The sequence below is a fragment of the Vigna angularis genome, chromosome 7, assembly GCF_016808095.1.
Source record: "Vigna angularis cultivar LongXiaoDou No.4 chromosome 7, ASM1680809v1, whole genome shotgun sequence".
Lineage (NCBI taxonomy): Eukaryota > Viridiplantae > Streptophyta > Magnoliopsida > Fabales > Fabaceae > Vigna > Vigna angularis.
The window spans coordinates 931,663-949,798 of NC_068976.1; the positions used below are offsets into that span (position 1 = coordinate 931,663).

General features: G+C 34.8%; 2 protein-coding genes across 3 annotated transcripts; one reads left to right on the forward strand and one right to left on the reverse strand.

Moving 5' to 3' along the window:
• Window positions 1–3,922: 3,922 nt before the first annotated feature.
• On the reverse strand, window positions 3,923–14,935 carry LOC108338467 (LEAF RUST 10 DISEASE-RESISTANCE LOCUS RECEPTOR-LIKE PROTEIN KINASE-like 2.1). 2 transcript variants are annotated; one of them, XM_052879953.1, is made up of 4 exons: window positions 14,107–14,935; window positions 13,229–13,261; window positions 5,395–5,418; window positions 3,923–5,258 (listed from the first exon to the last, which is right to left on the reverse strand). In XM_052879953.1, exons 1-4 carry the CDS (start codon window positions 14,888–14,890, stop codon window positions 4,036–4,038), a joined length of 2,064 nt encoding a protein of 687 aa, XP_052735913.1. In that variant the 5' UTR covers window positions 14,891–14,935; the 3' UTR covers window positions 3,923–4,035. The 2 variants fall into 2 exon arrangements, with proteins under 2 accessions (XP_052735913.1, XP_052735912.1); XM_052879952.1 differs by having other exon boundaries at window positions 5,386–5,418.
• LOC108338466 (rust resistance kinase Lr10) lies at window positions 14,738–17,496 on the forward strand. Its single transcript, XM_017575366.2, has 3 exons — window positions 14,738–14,877; window positions 15,239–16,004; window positions 16,125–17,496. Exons 2-3 carry the CDS (start codon window positions 15,341–15,343, stop codon window positions 17,252–17,254), a joined length of 1,794 nt encoding a protein of 597 aa, XP_017430855.1. The 5' UTR covers window positions 14,738–14,877; window positions 15,239–15,340; the 3' UTR covers window positions 17,255–17,496.
• The last annotated feature ends 640 nt before the right edge of the window (window positions 17,497–18,136 follow it).

Sequence of the window (18,136 nt, forward strand, 5' to 3'; positions counted from 1 at the left end):
ATTGACCCCAAAATGACTCACGAAGGAAATAAATTTGATGATCACTAGTACAAAAACAACGTACAACGTCGAATATTTTGGGCCTTTCACGTTGAATTCGAGAATGACGTCATATCAAGAGACGTTAAATTGACGTCGAATTTAAAAAATTGGACGTTAAATTTAACGTCGAAGTTTATCAATAAATGACGTTAATTAATTTTTTTAATTAATTGTGATCCTTTTTTACAACTCTACGAGACCTGAAAATCAGAAAAATAACAAATTTTAGTTTTTGGTATTTTGTAAAGCATGAACTATGAACGTGTAATATAGTATCAACAACAAACAACAATGACACACAACAAACAAGTTCAATCAACAACAAAGAAGTTCAACCAAACAACAACAACAACAAACAAGTTCAACCAAACAACAACAAACAAGTTCAAAAAATAACAACAAACAAGTTCAACAAATAAGTTCTTCAAAACGAAAACGAAAACAAAAACTAACCTTGGTTCATCGGAATAAAGTGTTGCCACAAGTGAGAGAGAAAGCAAAATGTGCCTATGAAAGATAGGAACATGAAAATACTCGGCCAAAACAAACGAAAATCATACCTAAAGTAATAAATTAACATGCATTTGTATCAAATGAAAAAAGATTACATGTGATGGTCGTCAAACTTCGTTCGAGAAAAGTTTGAGCAGAGAAGAGGGTCTCACGCGCTAAGATAAAGTGAATGAATTTTCAATCTCCCGCTCAAATTTTTATTGAATTCCATAACCTTTTGACGTATGACGTTGGGGCATTCGACGTTTTATATCCTTTTACATCGAATTACAATTCTAAACGACGTTTAATAATTGCATCTATTTACAAAAATGTCACCGGTCATTTTTAACGTTCGCTATTGAGTGGTTTGACGTTGAACGCGTGAGGTTATATGTTGTTTTTGCATTAATAGATATCCAAGCATACATCACTAGTTGTTTTGAAATGGGGAAGAAGCTATATATTTTATCCCTTATATAGTTGGGTAAGTGAAGTTTTTTAATTCTAAACCTTCATTTGTGATTTTAGTATATAACAATTAAGTTATTACCAATTTCAAGCAGCATTAGCAGCTACTTGTGGTTTCCATAACGGAGAACATTGTTGTATAGTTTTGTTCATTGCACAAGTCTCCTCCCAACCCTCTCAAACAAGTAGTAGATTGGTAAGAACCTCCATGTTTGCACTTTCTTTCTTATATAAATGTGCTTTAATGCCATTTATTTAATCGTTTTCTTGCAGCACATATGATGTTGTCTGGGAGATCAACTGCTAAAGCCAAAAAGCTTGCATGGTTGACCCTTAAGGTTTGGTATTTTAGTCCATATTTTGTTACATTTTGTACCATTTCAATGATGTTCCTTAACATTTTATAATTATGATGATATATTGTAGTGTAATAGTCAAAGTAGGTCATCATCCAATACATTTTATAATTATTAAATTTTTTCTCTATAGTTTACAATTCATATACACTAATTGAAATTCATATACAGAGATTCAATTCTACTACTTCAATTCCAGAGAAGTCCCTTAAACACATAAGGAAAGCACTTACAAAATACGTAATTCAACTCTATAATAATATGTATATATTAGGATATAGTAAGTTCTACATTAGAGTATTTATGATTATGTTACATTTGTACATTGGATTTTGATTTATGCTTCTAAGTTGATTTATGATTATAATTCTATGTACATTAAATTGATTTATGATTTATTATAATTTTTATTGAAAATATGCTTCTAGACTATTCTAGGCAATTTTGAAATATGTAGGTCTGCTTCTGTAGTTGGGATTGTTGCAAAAACAAACTTGTTTTTAAAAAAATCACGTAGAATAGGAAACATTTATGACCACAATCGAGGCAGTATGCCCTCTATGGCATCGGTTATGTCCACAACCAAGGCAGTAAGGCTGACGAAAAAACAACCCCTCTATTGCCTTGGTTTAGTAACCAAGACAGAAGACCCCCATCTACTGCAAAAAATGCCTTTAATGTCTATTATTTTGGACATTCAACGTCCAACATAACACCAACGTCTTATTGGGAGATGTCAATTTGATGTCGGATGTTCTTAACAAACGTCATTTGACATCGGTTTTAACACTAATAGACGTCCCATTTACTTTTAAAAAAAATATTTTCACAATAAAACCATACCTGAAATACATAAAATGTTCCCAACACATCACAAAATGATATATACTATGCATTTCAAGTCATTATAATACTAAACAACCTAAAAAGCAATCCCAAATAATAACAAATATACTAACGTTCTTGAAGGGTTGAAAACAGAAATCACCAAAAGAGAATGAGCACAAGCAATGCAGAATGGGCACAAGTAATGAAGAGGGAAAGCATTACCGCTTGGGTCCGAGAACTCATACACAAGAACTGCACCAAAAAGCCAATGAAAACAAATTTTAATTAGTGCATTCTGGAGTGGGTGAAAATGTAGGGTATTTGACATCGGCCCCCCTCCCAACCGACGTCAAAGTGCTCTAAGACTTCGGCCCCCTTCCATCCGATGTCTAAGTGGTAAAAACAAATGAATACTGACGCGTAAATTGAGGTAATTCCGCATCTTTCTGATGTTTGTGTGAGGGGGGTCAATTTCTAACTAGCAATAAAATAATGACTTTTCAGTTTTGTATGTAGACCATTTGACGTCTGACCTTGGGGAGCCGACGTCTATACCTTATTTGACGTCAACCAACTTCTATGATGACGTTTTATTTACAAAACTACCATCGGTAATTGTTTACGTTGAATTTTCTTTTGTTAGACGTTAAACGCGTGATGTTAAATGTTATTTTTACACTAGTCTAGCGAAAAATAAAAATAAAAAAAGGAACACCCTCTACTGCCTCAATTGGAAATGAACTGAGGCAAAAGCACACACCTTTTAGTCTTGGTTCAGAACCAAGATAAAAAGCCTATCACTTTTTGTCTCGCCTGTATATACCTCGATTGCGAAACCGCAACGGATAGACGAAAAGAACTGCTGTCATTTTCTTTTAGTGCACTAGTGTGTACATATCTTATCTTATGTGTTGTTTTAAAAAATATATAATAAAAATAAATTTATAATTAAATGGAATAAATAATTATTAAAATAATAATATTGAGAGTTATTAAATAGGATGGGTTTCAAATATACCAAAGTCTTCTTTATATATTAATTCATTCAAATGTTGTTCTACAGACATATAAGTGGACAAGAAGAAAATAGTTATATTTCTTCGAATATGTTGATAAATAAAACTCTTATCCATTGAAATGTTGTTCTATAGTAGTATTCTATTTGTCTGTTATCCATTGAAAAAATATATCAATAAAAATGTACGAATTCTTCATAAGAAAAATATAAAAACAAAAAATGTAAGAAAATTCCTACAACAAACCATAACTTATTCATTCATATAATTTTTTTTTTGAAAAAATGACTTATTTTTTTGTAAATTAGAAAAAAAAAAGATAGTATTTTTTTGTTGAAGAAACTTTGAAGGATTAGACATTGTAGTCTTGATTTCTAGTATTCGTCACCGTAGCTCAACATGCCACATCACGTTTCCACTTTCCTTTTGCACCTCACTCCATATCTCCCATGAACCTCATTCCTAAATAATGAAAACTATGTTTTTTTTTTATAAATTAACTTTCATCCATATGTAATATGTGTTTAAAAAATAGGCGAAATATTTTGTAATAATTTTTAATAACTTATATATTTAAATTATCAACAAAATTGATTCAAATTATTAAGAAAATGATCCTTCTAAAATTCTTTAAAAAAAATATTTAAAGATTACATTTAATTTTAGAGACAAGTGTATAAATTGAAATTGAAAATATAGAAGAGCACGTTGACACCATTAAGAAGCCATAAAAGTGCGTGAGCATATTTAAATCGGCAATATATAGTCTATGAGCCTAAATTTAATATTACAGCTTTGAGCATAATAATAACTAACTCCTACCAAACGAGTTATTCTGAATATGAGTGATTAGCCATGTTTTTGTCAACACTCATATTATAACTAGTTGAATCACTCCATGATATTTCGTCAGAGTTAATTGTACCACCATGTTCTAACATTTCATGAGGATAAAAGGATGGCTTTGGAGGAATTTCAAGACTTTCAGTTTTTCCTTCAATCATCTCTACAACCTTGCTCATTGTTGGACGATCACATGGTTTCAATTGTATACACCAAAGTGCAACTATGAACATTTTTCTTATGAGAATTTTATCCATTTCTGAAGCACCTTCCATGTCAATATCTTTGTCTTCTGTAAATTGATCATGGATCCAAAAGGGAAAATAATTTTGACTTGAATGTTCTGCATGAGGATCTGAATTTTTTCTCCTACTTGCCATTTCCATCAAAAGCATTCCAAAACTATAGACATCTGCTTTATGTGAAACTCCACCAACATTTTTGTAGAATAATTCTGGAGCCATGTAACCCAGTGTTCCTCTTATTGCAGTCAAAATAATGGATTTGTCTTTTGTAGGATACAATTTTGCAAGTCCAAAATCTGAAACCTTTGGAGTAAAGTTATCATCTAAAAGAATATTATGAGGCTTGATATCGAAATGTAAAATCTGCACATCACAGTCTCGATGTAAATATGCTATCCCATGAGAAATTCCAAGAGATATTTCATATATCTTCTCGTAACTCAAAGGAACAATTCCTTCTTTAGAGAAAAGAAATTTATCCAATGACCCATTAGGCATGTATTCATAGATTAGACCACGCTTTTTTCCTTCAACACAATATCCAATAAGACCTACTACATTCACATGATGTATTCTCCCAAGTGTAGCTACTTCATTAACAAAGTCTTGACCATTGTCTTTGGATATGCTCAACATCTTTACTGCTACATCTAACCCACTTTGAAGCTTTCCTTTGTAAACAGAACCAAAACCTCCTTCTCCTAATTTCACTTTGAAACCTTTAGTCATTTTCTTCACTTCTCTGTACTCATATCTAATGGGATTTATATTGTTGTCTAGCAAAAAATTTTCAATGTTTTCATACACTGAAAAATGTCTACGTCGCCATTTATGGATGAATATCCATAGAAAAAGTGAGAGTCCAAACAAATATCTAGTTGCAATTAATATTGGTAGAATATATTGACCTATCAATTCTCCCACATCATTTGATCCTTGGCCATTTGTTATTCTATTGAATAATCCTGTCAAGTTAACTTTCATCAAAATTTAAAGTGCGTGAAAATAAAATGAATGAAAAAGTCTAATAAATAATTTGGTTCATGGAAAAAACAACAATTGTAGAATTTAATAAAAGGAGAAATAGATGACCTTTATTACCTTTTATGATGCTTTTAACAAAACCTATAAAAACAAAAGATTGCTTATATAAGACAATAAATATAAAAAAAATTGTACTGAGATCGCGTAACGTGAGAAAACAATAATATAATATAAGAATAAGATAATGATAAAAGAAGAAAAAACAAACATAACGAAAATCAATAGTTTTTGGCTTCTTTGAATTTCTAAATAGAATAAGTTTTTGTTTTTATTTTATAAGATTATTTTTTTTTCTAGTTTATATATGATTTTAGTCATAAATCTTAATAACAATACTTGAGAGAACTTATTTTTTCAGCTTAATCTACCTTATACCAAATTTTAAATTTATGTTTTGTTTGAATACTTTACATTAGTTGGGGGGAGCTCAATAGATAAAATTATGAAGTTTTAGCTTTGGAAAAACTATAAAGTAAAGGAAGGTAGTAAATTGGAACTCAAGTTCCATGAAGTTCTCTATTACATTTATGTTAGGCGAGCGTACAATGTAACTAGAAAAAGTTTTAGAAAAATATCATATTTTGAATATTTTTTGGAAGGGATTATGTGTTTTGTGAATGAATGATGTAAATGTAGTGGCACTTGGGAGGAGTACTACATTGAGTTTATATTAGGTGGTGTATGGAGAGAGATTTTGTATAAAGATTATATTGGCTTTGCTAGTATCAAACTTACATTAAGAAAGATATCTAGTTATGAGAGTCGAATGAAAGTGTAGAGCTTTGATAACGTTTGAATTTACCATTATTTGTATTGCTATTTTGATACTAAAATAACCCTTTTTGACTTTGAAGCTTACTTAAACTCTTGTTTTAATTGAATTGGTAAATAAGTGAAGAGAGGTTATACTTTATAAATTTGATCACTAATTCCTTCAATTTTGTAGGTTATTGGTATGGTTGGAGGAGGAGCAAAAATATCAAGGAGTTGGAACCCAGGATGGACAGCATAAGCATTGGGAAAGAAGGCTGAACGAAAGTTGATCTAGTATGCAATGGTATGTTCTAGTTTGGGGTGGATGTTTATGGTATGATGCATAAAATTTTGGGAGTCAAATGTAAAATGTGAAACTTTGAGTAGGAGAAATAGGAAGCTTTGAAAGTGTAGGGGAATTGTCATCTTAGACTGATTGACGCTGAGGGCCCTCTGTTGAGGTGCACTCAACGCCAACTGAGCATGTGGGAGGACTCATGAATGAAGTCGCGCTTAGCGCCCTCCTAAGGGGCGCTCAGCGCTAGCTGCTGACAGCACAGTTTTGGCCTTTTTAGGCTCAGCGTCATTAGGCCCAACCAACCCCCTTAACCCTAAAAGTCTCGTCCAAACCTTTACTTTTCACTGTCACACTTTCCAGCCACTCAAGCCCTAACCCTTAGAGTTCTTTCTCACTTTCCTCTTCCTTCCCACCATCAAAGATCATCCCTTTCACCTAGATTTGGTTCCATACTTCAAGATTAGGGTGGTTTCAAGTTGCTGCCATTGTTCTCTACCCATACTTCAAGATTAGGGTGGTTTCAAGATCTTTTGTGCATCTTTCAAGCTTTGCATCTCCACTCAAGTAGGCATTTTCATTTTGTTCTTAAAGCTTTTGATTTGTTGATGATGTTTGATTATATGCATGATATAAATGTTGATATTGTTGTTTGCATGGATTGGGATGGAGTTTTGACTGATATTTTTTAGAAAAGACACTGCATTGAGTGGCGCTCAAGTCGGCTGGGTCTGTATGTGCTCTGATTTTGGGGATTCTGCTAGGTTATTTTGATGTGCAGGTGGCGCTGAGGGCCTCTCTAATTTGTGCTTTAATTTTCATAGGCTTATGCTTGATGTTCTCTGTGATGCATTTGGGAATATGAATTATGTTTTGGTATATGAGAGCGTATATGTGACCTTGGATGAGTAATGGGTATAATTTAAGTGTTATGTTGCTTACTCATTAGTATTTTGTGTTGTGTATAATTGTGGTGCAGATATGGCCTCATCCTCAAGCTCTAAATGTATAAAGACAGCTACTGCACAAACAGAGAAAGCGAAGAAGAGGAGAGAACAGACTTATTCCAACAAGTTCTTCTCCCATATACATGAAAGGCTTTTTGAAACGGTTCAAAATCGTAGGTTACTAATGGAGAGGAAGGTTGGGTTGATACCTCTCATGGCCCCACAGTTTGAGAGGGAGTTGGGAAGAAGGCAATGGGAGCAGTTGGCTTCTTATGCTGCACCTGCCAACATCTCAGTAGTGAAAGATTTTTACACCAATGCAAGGTCCTTTGGTGTTGATCGAGAGATGTATATGAGTTATGTTAGGTGTAAAAGGATCCCCTATGATGCTGACACCATCAACACTTTCCTGGGTACTGAGTGGACAGGAGAACAATGTTAGTTTGCTTCTTCAATTGATGAAGACATCAATTATGCTGAAGTGAAGAGGACTTTGTGCATTATAGGGGGTCATTTTCAGAGAAATAGGCAGAATGTGCCTATTCATATTAAGAGGTCATTCCTTACCCCCTTGGCTAAATACTGGATGGCATTCACACATGCCAACATTCAGCCCTGCTCTCATGTGTCGGATATCACCACACATAGAGTCGTCTTCATCTATTATGTCCTTAGAGGATTGAAAATTAATGTGGGGCAGGTAATAGCAAATGAAATCAAGCAGTGTGTCCATGCTCCAAGTAACAATTCTTCTTTAGGGCACTCATCTCTCATTACACACCTTTGTGACATAGTAGGGGTGAACACATCTACTCCTCCATTTGAGAGACCGAGGAAGGAGATAGATGCCTCATGTTATACCTAGTACTACATGCTGGATGAAGAGGGATTGCCAATATCAACACCTTAGCCTCCCAGGGTCCATAGAAGACCCCCGCCTGCTCAACAAGATCCATTTCAAATGGGAGACATGCACATGGCATTAGTGAATGCTAGGTTTGATGCATTATATAGAGGACAACAAGCGCTATTGAGGAGCATGTCATCTGCCTTTCCTAAGCATCAGCTCATGTCTCCGGACGATTTTTCAGCCTATGTTGCATGGCCTGGGGACCAGGCCCAATCTAGTGGAGGAGGTGGGACATCTAGAGGAGCTGCAGCCATGGATGAGGATGATGATGATGAGGATGCAGATGAGGATGCAGATGAGGATGAGGATGCAGATGAGGATGAAGATGAAGATGATGATGATGAAGACTCAAAGGACAGTAGAGGATGATGAGACACCAACATTTACTGATGGAGGCTGCTAGATCAGGATGTGCATTTGTCTTTATTTGTATGCATGTGAACTTTGATTATTTTGTTTTTAATTGAGGTTTAAGTCATGTACTTAGTTAAATGAACAGTGTGTTGCTGCAATGGTTTAGTATGAAGTGATAAACTGTTTGTGTGATGATGAGAAATATGATTGTCTTGTGTTTGCCCTATTGAATTGTGATTGATGTTGAGTAATGATTGATTTAGCCTTTAAGAATAGATGGTGGTTGCTCTTAATTGTTAAGATAGATGCATGGTTTCAATTGTGATTAATATGTTGGGCATGATGTTTATCAAATTGTGGAACCTTGAGTTAACCCGTGAGAGGTTGTTGTGCCCAGAGTGTTTATTGATTGAATGCTATTACTTTGGAATCACAATTGATTTTGCCTGAGTTTCTCTATTTGAACAATTTGCTTGCTTGTTACAAATGATCAAGGCCATCTATTCTTATCCCTTGTAAGCCAATGCCAAAAATTTCAACCCAAAAATTTTGAAAACTTGTTTTATCCTTTGAACCTTGAGCCTAATGTGAAAAAAAAAATACCTTTAAAATCCTTGCCTTGAGTTGAGTAGAGTATGCATGTGTGGTATAGGAGAATGGTTCAAGTTTGGGATTGTTAAAAGTGAAAAGCGCATTGAGCAAAGTGAATAAAGAAAGATAAAAGCAAAATAAGAGAAAGGCAAGCTCAATGCATAAAAGTTGGGATTAAGTTGAGAAGTGGTATCTCAAGTGAAAAGTAGAAAGGGAGATTAATGCTAAATTATGAAGTAATTGTTCACTCTCTTAACTCAAGGAACTTTGTGTATCCAGAAAAACCAGTTTTCTTCTTAGCCTAGCCACAATACAAGCCTTAAAATGTCCTTGTGATGATAACTTGCTTGTGAATGTGTTTTATGTGTTTAAATGAAAGGCAAAGTTGAATTGTGTGTCATTGTGATGGTAGAGTGAAACAGACACCTCAATATACACCTTTGAGCTTGAGTGAAACACTTTCTTTCTTTGGTGAGGAATGGTTCCATGCACTATGGGATAATATTTTGTTTGGTTGTTGATCACTCATAAGGCTTTTGCATCTATGTGTATTATGTGTTATGTGAGCACCATAGTTGAAGCTTGGTTGGCTAAGACTTCATTATATCTTGAATGATCTTTCTATGATGGGTAGACATGAGTGATTTACTTGTCTTAGAAGAGACTGTTTTTTGTGTGCTAGACCATTGTAGCATGGCTATTGTGTTTGGGCCAAGTTACGTTTTTCTTGAGGACAAGCAAAGTTTCAAGTTTGGGGTGTAATAATGGTTGAATTTATTGTTATTTGTGATGCTATTTTGATACTAGAATAACCCTTTTTGACTTTGAAGCTTGCTTAAACTCTTGTTTTAATTAAACTTGGTAAATAAGTTAAGAGATGTTATACTTTATGAATTTGATCACTAATTCCCTCATTTTTGTAGGTTATTAGTATGGTTAGAAGATGAGAAAAAGTATCTAGTTGTTGGAACTCAAGAGAGACAACATAAGCATTGGGAAAGAAGGCTGAAGAAGGACCGTAGGGCGCCTGATTGCCCTTTTTAGGAGCCCTCAGTGTCAGAAGTCTCACAAGGACGCCTAGGCCCCCATTTGGGGCGCTAAGCGCCATTATCCTCGTAAGCACGCCTTAGCGCCCCCTCTAGGGGCGCTGAGCGCTAGCCAGCCACACCGTAGGACACCTGGCTGCCCTTAGTCAGGACGTTGAGGGTCAGTCTCTTTGCAGTCACGCTTGGGCGCCCTTAGTTGGGGTGCTGAGCGCCAGTAAGGTTGGCCCATGATCCAATTTGGTTCTATTTAAGGGTTTTTACTCTCTAGGGTTCACATCATTGGGTAGCTGAAGCAAGGAAACACTATTTTCAACCCTTTGGAGGGAGATTGGGCATGCAGGAGCTTTCCTTCTCACTTTCTAGGTTTTCCATTCATTCATTCTACCATTGTAAGCCAAGGTTCTCCATGACAATGGAGAACTAAACTCATTTGTTGTCGGGGATGATGTAACCTCTAAACTTTCATATATTTGAATATGATTTAAACATTTTATGCTTCTTTCATTGAATGTTAGTGATTTTCTCTTATTCTTAATGCATGTTATGTTTTGGCCATTCATGACTTGATGTTTGATTTATTTAAGTATTAGGAAATATCTTATGAATCATGATCTGGAGGATTTCACCCAAAGGGAACATTGCCTAGGGATAGGGATAGGACGTTTGGTTGTCTTAAGCTTCTTTTCTTAATGCGTAATTGATTGCTAGGGTTTTCAAGGGATTGTTGTCTAATAATCAAGACTAGGATTTTTACGTCGAGACATCGGGTTCTAAGTAATTTAGAAAATGACATTAACATTCCAATGAAGAAGATAAATTCTAATATGCATGAAAGTGAAGTAGGTGAAATCTAACCCCAACAATATCATCATCTCATATTATCAACTTCATCCATTCATTTTAGTGTCAAGCCTCAATTGATCAAATTTCATTCATATTCACTTTTGTTGCATTTGCATTTAAACACCAACAAAATAGTTCTTGAGTCTTAATTAATTAAGATATTACACAATTATTAAGTATACACGAGTCTCTTGGGAAACGATACTTGGTCTTACAAATTTATATTACTTGATACGATTTGGTACACTTTCCAATAAGTTAACAAGCTTCAATATGAAAAGATCAAACCTTGCATATGTAGGAAATTTACCTATCATGCTTGAGATGAATTGTGGTCTAGATATAAGAATCTAAAGCTACAAGTAGGAGTGAAATATGACATGTGCAAATTTTGTGATGTTAATAGAGTTGTGTTGTTATTAGAAAGTGGATTTTAAGCTTAATTCAACCCATAAAATCGGTTTGTCAAGTGAGGTTTGCACCCACTTATATATTATAAATTAGCCTTATCTCTAGTTGATGTGGGATTTCCAACACACCCCCTTCATGTCGAGGTATAAACATCACGAGCGTGAGAGTAGAATTAATGGGTGGTCCAATAACGGCCCGATAGCGGGTGGAACAGAATGCATAGATCTCGCTAGGGTAGGCTCTAACCATGGCTCTGATACCATATTAGATAGTTGTTTTTAAGCCTAACTCAACCTCACAAAACCGGTTTGTAAGGTAAGGTTTGCACCCACTTATATATTATAAACTGGCCTTATCTCTAGCCGATGTGGGACTTCCAACACACCCCCTTCACGTCGAGGTATAGACATCTCGAGCATGAGATTAGAATTAATGGGTGGTCCCATAGTGGCCTGGTAAGGGGTGGAACAGAATGCCACATAGATCTCGCTAGGATAGGCTCTAACCATGGTTTTGGTACTATAGTAGAAAGTGGTTTTAAGCCTAACTCAACCCCACAAAATCGGCTTGTAAGGTAAGATTTCCACCCACTTATATATTATAGGGTTAAATATGTTTTTGGTCCCTTAACTTTCAGCGAAAATTGGAATTAGTCCCTCTTCAAAACTTTGGACTAATTTAGTCCCCAAACTTTAAAAATGTGTGAATTTAGTCCTTTTAACCAAATTTTGTTAACTTTATTTGATGTTTCAAATGCATTTCTCAGTGAACATTGAAGCAAAAATGTGTCAAATGGTGTAAACAACTCATATGCTATCATGAAACGCACTTGAAACATCAAATAAAGTTAACAAAATTTGGTTAAAAGGACTAAATTCACACATTTTTAAAGTTTGGGGACTAAATTAGTCCAAAGTTTTGAAGAGGGACTAATTCCAATTTTCGCTGAAAGTTAAGGGACCAAAAACATATTTAACCCTATATTATAAATTGGTCTTTTCTCTAGTCGATGTGAGACTTCCAACACTCCCCTTTCACGTCAAGGTATAGACATCTCAAGCATTAGAGTAGAATTAATGGGTGGTCAGATAGCGGTTGGACTAGAATGTCACACAGATCTCGCTAGGATAGGCTCTAACCATGACTCTGGTACCATAGTAGAAAGTGGATTTTAAACCTAACTCAATGTCACAAAACCGACTTGTAAGGTGAGGTTTGCACCCACTTATATATTATCAATTGGTCTTATCTCTAGTCGATATGAGACTTCCAAAACACCTCTTTCATGCCGAGATATAAATATCTCGAGCATAAGAGTATAATTAATACTTTGACATAATTTTAATTCATTTGACACACTTTATAATTATAAAATAGTGTTAAAAAAAGTGAATTTTTGTATTTGTAAAGAAAAAAAAAATCAAAGATAGTGAAAGATAATATAAAAAATGAATGTAAAAAACTTGTATATCAAAGTCTCCCTTACTTTATATTTTTACATTTTGCATATCCTAAACATGTAATATTTAAGTTAACGTGTCTGCATACATACATACATATATATATATATATATATATATATATATATATATATAATTAGTAGTAGAATTTTTTCTAATTATTAGAAACCAAAAATCTAATTTAACCTTAAAAGTTAATTTTGAGCAATAAATACAATAATATGGATGAAGAAAATGGTATTGCGAGAAGTTAATGACGAACCATGGGATAGCGTGCGTACCTGTAGGGTATCCAATAATACGCGATAGAATTCCTAAAATAATAAAAGAAATATTTATATAAAGTTAAAAAAAAGTTAAATTAAAATAGTATATTATTTACATAAATAAAAGTAAGAAAAAGAAATAAAAGATTAACGTGACGGAAAAGGTATAAAGACATAATATTTTATGAAAAAAAAATTACTCTATTATATTTATTAACTTTAACAAGTTTCATGATATTTTTTGAGTAAATTATACTGATATTATTAATTTTCCTTTGAATTACGATGTCATAGTAATATTTAAAAAAATCTATATAAATTTCTCTTTTATTTTAAAATATTAAATTGCTATACAGTTTTTAAAGTTTTAATAATATTATTCTTACACTTCAAATAAGCAAAAACCATTGTAATAAAAAAAAACAAAAGTTTAATTATGTCTTAACCATAATTAAATTGGAAGCTTATTTGGAAATGAATCTAATTATATTTAGGTTTTTCTACATGGGTATTTTTTTAAGAAATTGGTAAATTTTAAAAAATCATTATGAGAAACAAATAAGTTTGTTTCAAAACATATATTTCTTTTAATAAAAAATTTCTTTTAAAATATAATTTTGTTTTCTATTTTTTCTTAAAAGCGAAGTTTCACACTACTTTTATTTCTTAAAATGAAAAAAAGGGGAGCCTTAATACCATGTTATGGAAGTGATGTTTTGAAACATAACTACTGTTATTACAACCCATGTTTTCTGAAGCCGAATTATTCATATTTTGTATGTTTTTTAAAAAAAAAATATGCATTTTATATAATTTAGAAATCTGAAAATAAATAATCATAATATGAATGAGAATAGAAAGGGGGCAGACAGAGGTAGATTAATATATCTCACCACAATTGTGGGTAGGGTGGTTGTAGATCTGGCAAGTATCGCATTGAATTTGTTTGGTGGTTTTATTGAAGAAGCAAGAGACACCATTTCCACAGTGGTCCCTGCAAACAATTCGAAACCAAGACAACCAAATTCCTTCTTCCATAGATTTGAGGATATCAGCATAGGAAACATTATTCTTGTTATCCGTACAGTTTGCCAAGGTAGACATCTTTAATCTGCATCCAACCTTCGTGTCCTTCGCTGTAAGGTCCAGAACGGCGTAGATAACTCCTCCGGAATCACTACCACATGCTTTCACTTCGACATATCGAGGATCATCACTCACTCGGTTACTACAGTTTAGAAACCCTACGTTTGCAGAACAATAAGCATGCGACCAATAGTTCGGAAAAGTCCACGGATGATCACCATATCCACTGAAATTTTGTGGGGATAAGAAATAGCGAGGAAAAGAGCAAGAAGTCTCCTCCACAACACCCGATTCACTCAGCCGGATTTCGTACATATTGTAATTGATTTCCTTCACATAGTATTTTCCTGAAAACAGAGTAACCAGTGTCCTGTTATTCACGCAATCAAATTCGTACCCGGGGAGGCCGCAACCGCGAGGATCGCCTTTCAGTCGGAATGGATATTTTATGTCGAGAATTTCGCCGCACGAAGAAGATGGACAGGATCTGCGATGCTTGGCACTGCAAGTTTGGTGGAATAGCACAAGAATGATGACCACCGACACAACCACTGATTGTGAGCAGCGAAAGCAAGAGGGTAAGAGGCTCATTGTTAACTCTGCTCCTCCAATTGGAGAAATTGAACTTAAGTTAGACGGACTACTGATTGAAATTATTAATAAATGAATATCATTCATCGTGATCTAAAACAATAATAATAATTTTAATATTTTAGAAAATATGAAATTCTCAACTTAAAATAATTGTACAGCTCTTTCATTTGGTTTTATAAAATGAATTATATTTTATTTTTTAAATTGTACTTTTTTACATGGATAAGAGGAAATTTAAAAAAAAAAAAAGAGCCACTCGACAAGAAGCAGGGTCATTTGACTGGCTTGTCCATTTAAAGTGGAAAATTTAGACCCGTAACGTAAGTCATTGAATTGACTGAACAGGAAGACAACGCGGAGTTGCTGGTACACCCGGCCACCACACCAAGTCCATGTTTAACTTGAGCGGACTAGAAAGACGTCCTGAAACTGCAAATCAACCCCAAAATGCTCAATTTTCAGAAGGTATCTCTTCTATGGACGCTGCTGTTTCTGGTAGGGAATCCTGCGACCAGCAAGAACCACGTCGCCGATAAATGTGGCAAAGTTCGCATTGAATTTCCATTTTATCTCAGAAATAAAAACTTGAATCACACCACCGACTACCCGCCTGAGTTCGGTCTGTTATGTACCCAACAAAATGAGCCCATTCTGGAGCTGCCTGCCCTTCCAATACAATTGTTTGTCACAAAAATTGATTACCAGTCTATGCTAATTAGAATATATGACCCCCAAAATTGCCTTAATGATCAACTCTTGAAACTCGGCACGACATCCATCTCTCCATTCCGATTTCCCATAGATCATGCTAAGTCTCACGTTTCCGTCTTCCAATGCGATTCCTCGTGCCCAATTTTTGTAGGAGAATCCGACATCGTCTCCACTGACCCGCAATTGGTATCCTGCACGAAGCTGAAAGATGTTTACGTCGAAGGGTGGCGTTGGTATAATGGGGGTAAGCTTGCTATGGAATGGTCAAAACCTGACTGTGGAGACTGTGAAGCACAAGGCCAAAAATGCAAATGGAAGAATGGTACTAACCGTGCAACTGAATGTTATGCTAGCCAAACAAAAAGGATTCCCACGTCAACCGTCGTCCGCATTGCTGCAGGTATGCAGTATTAAAGTTACTATATGTTATAGTTTTGCTATTTTGTTGATCCCTTGCAATTGTATTTAATCCTTGCTTAAATTTTTATTCACTTTGGTTAACTTGTTCTTCCACCAACAGGAATAGGTGGTTCCATGCTTTTGCTGCTATCGGTCAAGGCATTGTTTTATACATATGACTTCTATAAGAAGAGAGGAGAAGACCAGGCTCGAATAGAGAAATTCTTGGAGGATTACAGGGCAATGAAGCCCACCAGATTCACTTATGCTGACATCAAGAGAATCACAAATGGTTTTAGTGAGAGTTTAGGGGAAGGATCTCATGGAGCAGTGTTCAAAGGAATGCTCTCTAGTGAAATTATTGTTGCTGTGAAGATACTCAAAGACACAGTGGGAGATGGAAAGGATTTCATAAATGAAGTGAGAGCCATTGGGAAAATTCATCACGTTAACATTGTTCGCCTGCTTGGTTTCTGTGCAGATGAGTTCCACCGTGCTCTCGTCTACGATTTCTTTCCGAATGGGTCGTTGCAGAGATTCTTGGTTCAACCGGACAACAAGGATGTTTTCCTTGGTTGGGAGAAGTTGCAACAAATTGGTCTTGGTGTTGGGAAAGGGATTGAGTATCTCCACCTTGGTTGTGATCATAGAATTCTTCACTTTGACATTAATCCTCACAATGTTTTATTAGATGACCTTTTTGTCCCAAAAATCACTGATTTTGGCTTAGCCAAGCTGTGTCCCAAAAATCAGAGCACCGTGTCGATGACTGCCGCCAGGGGAACTTTGGGCTACATTGCCCCTGAGGTTTTCTCTCGGAACTTTGGTAATGTGTCTTACAAGTCTGACATTTACAGCTATGGGATGTTGCTCTTAGAAATGGTTGGAGGAAGAAAGAATACAAATGTGTCAGTTGAGGACAGTTTCCAAATTCTGTACCCAGAGTGGATCCATAACTTGGTGGAAGGAAAAGATGTGCAAATTAGCGTTGAGGATGATGCAGATGCTAAAATTGCCAAGAAACTTGCCATTGTAGGACTTTGGTGCATTCAGTGGAACCCAGCTGATCGTCCTTCCATGAAAACTGTGGTACAAATGCTTGAAGGGGATGGATGTGAGTTAGTAGCACCCCCTTCTCCTTTTCATATTTCTGGTTCTTCTACAACAAATACCATTTTTCCTGCAAGGCGTCAAAATTTTGAGTTGGAGGTTATTCATGAAATAGAAGAAAACAGTGTCGATCACTTTTAGGTTTCCTTCAAATGCTATCTCGTATATTTTATTGGAGTTTTTAAGCTTCATCAGTACTGTTGATAGTTTAATTATTATCCATGTAAACTTGTTAATCAACTTGTTTATTGCTTCTCACGTTATGCTTTTACGATCAGTCATGATTAATTTTCATTAGCTTCAACTTCAACGTACCTAGAATTGAAATCGTCAAAGTTGATTGACTTGTAACACAAATTCGTTCTTTTTAAGCTTCCACTTCTTGCAGTTGTGCAAATATAACTTTATAGCCTTCATCTTAACAGAAGTTAGTTATCCATCCAGCTGAAATAAAAACAGGGTATCATACGTGTCTTTTATATTATCTATTTTTGTTTTTAATAGTACCATAAAAATGGACTCATCTTCATACAAAAATTAGAAATTTATTTATTGAACAAAAATTTGTTAACTTTTTGGAAGGTGCACCGAATCGTTATACTTAGTAAATTAAAATTTTCTGTAACATTTCAAAAATACAGCTATAAACTATACTTAAGAGTTCTTACATTTACAATAAGATAAAACAGTTACAGGAAATAAAGTTAAATTACAGTTATCCTAAAATAACCATAAATTAAAACTTTAAAGAAACCTACACTAATACAAATTATAAAAGTAGACCGATCGGTCATACAAGAGGTGTATCGACCGAACTATTTCTACTAACAATGTATTAAACCGAACGGTCCTATACTAATTGCGAAAACAAACACAAGACCAAACGGTCTTACTCTTAGCGGAAACCATCTTCTCCAGCCAGTGCATGCGATAGAGAACCCTCAATATCTTCTGCTCACACCCACCGGGTTTTCATTGCAATGACAAGGACGACCGAACGGACAACAATGACAAGACAGGAAA

Excerpts from the sequence above, each read along its gene's own strand:
- LOC108338467 (XM_052879952.1), bottom strand. The coding sequence starts at position 14,890 with ATGAGCCTCTTACCCTCTTGCTTTCGCTGCTCACAATCAGTGGTTGTG. Across the intron at positions 5,419-13,228 it reads TATTATTGGATACCCTACAG|GTTTTGTTAAAAGCATCATA; the intron begins GTACGCACGCTA and ends TTGTTTTTATAG. Across the intron at positions 5,259-5,385 it reads CATCATAAAAGGTAATAAAG|GATTATTCAATAGAATAACA; the intron begins GTCATCTATTTC and ends TTAACTTGACAG.
- LOC108338466 (XM_017575366.2), top strand. The coding sequence starts at position 15,341 with ATGCTCAATTTTCAGAAGGTATCTCTTCTATGGACGCTGCTGTTTCTG. Across the intron at positions 16,005-16,124 it reads CGTCGTCCGCATTGCTGCAG|GAATAGGTGGTTCCATGCTT; the intron begins GTATGCAGTATT and ends TTCCACCAACAG.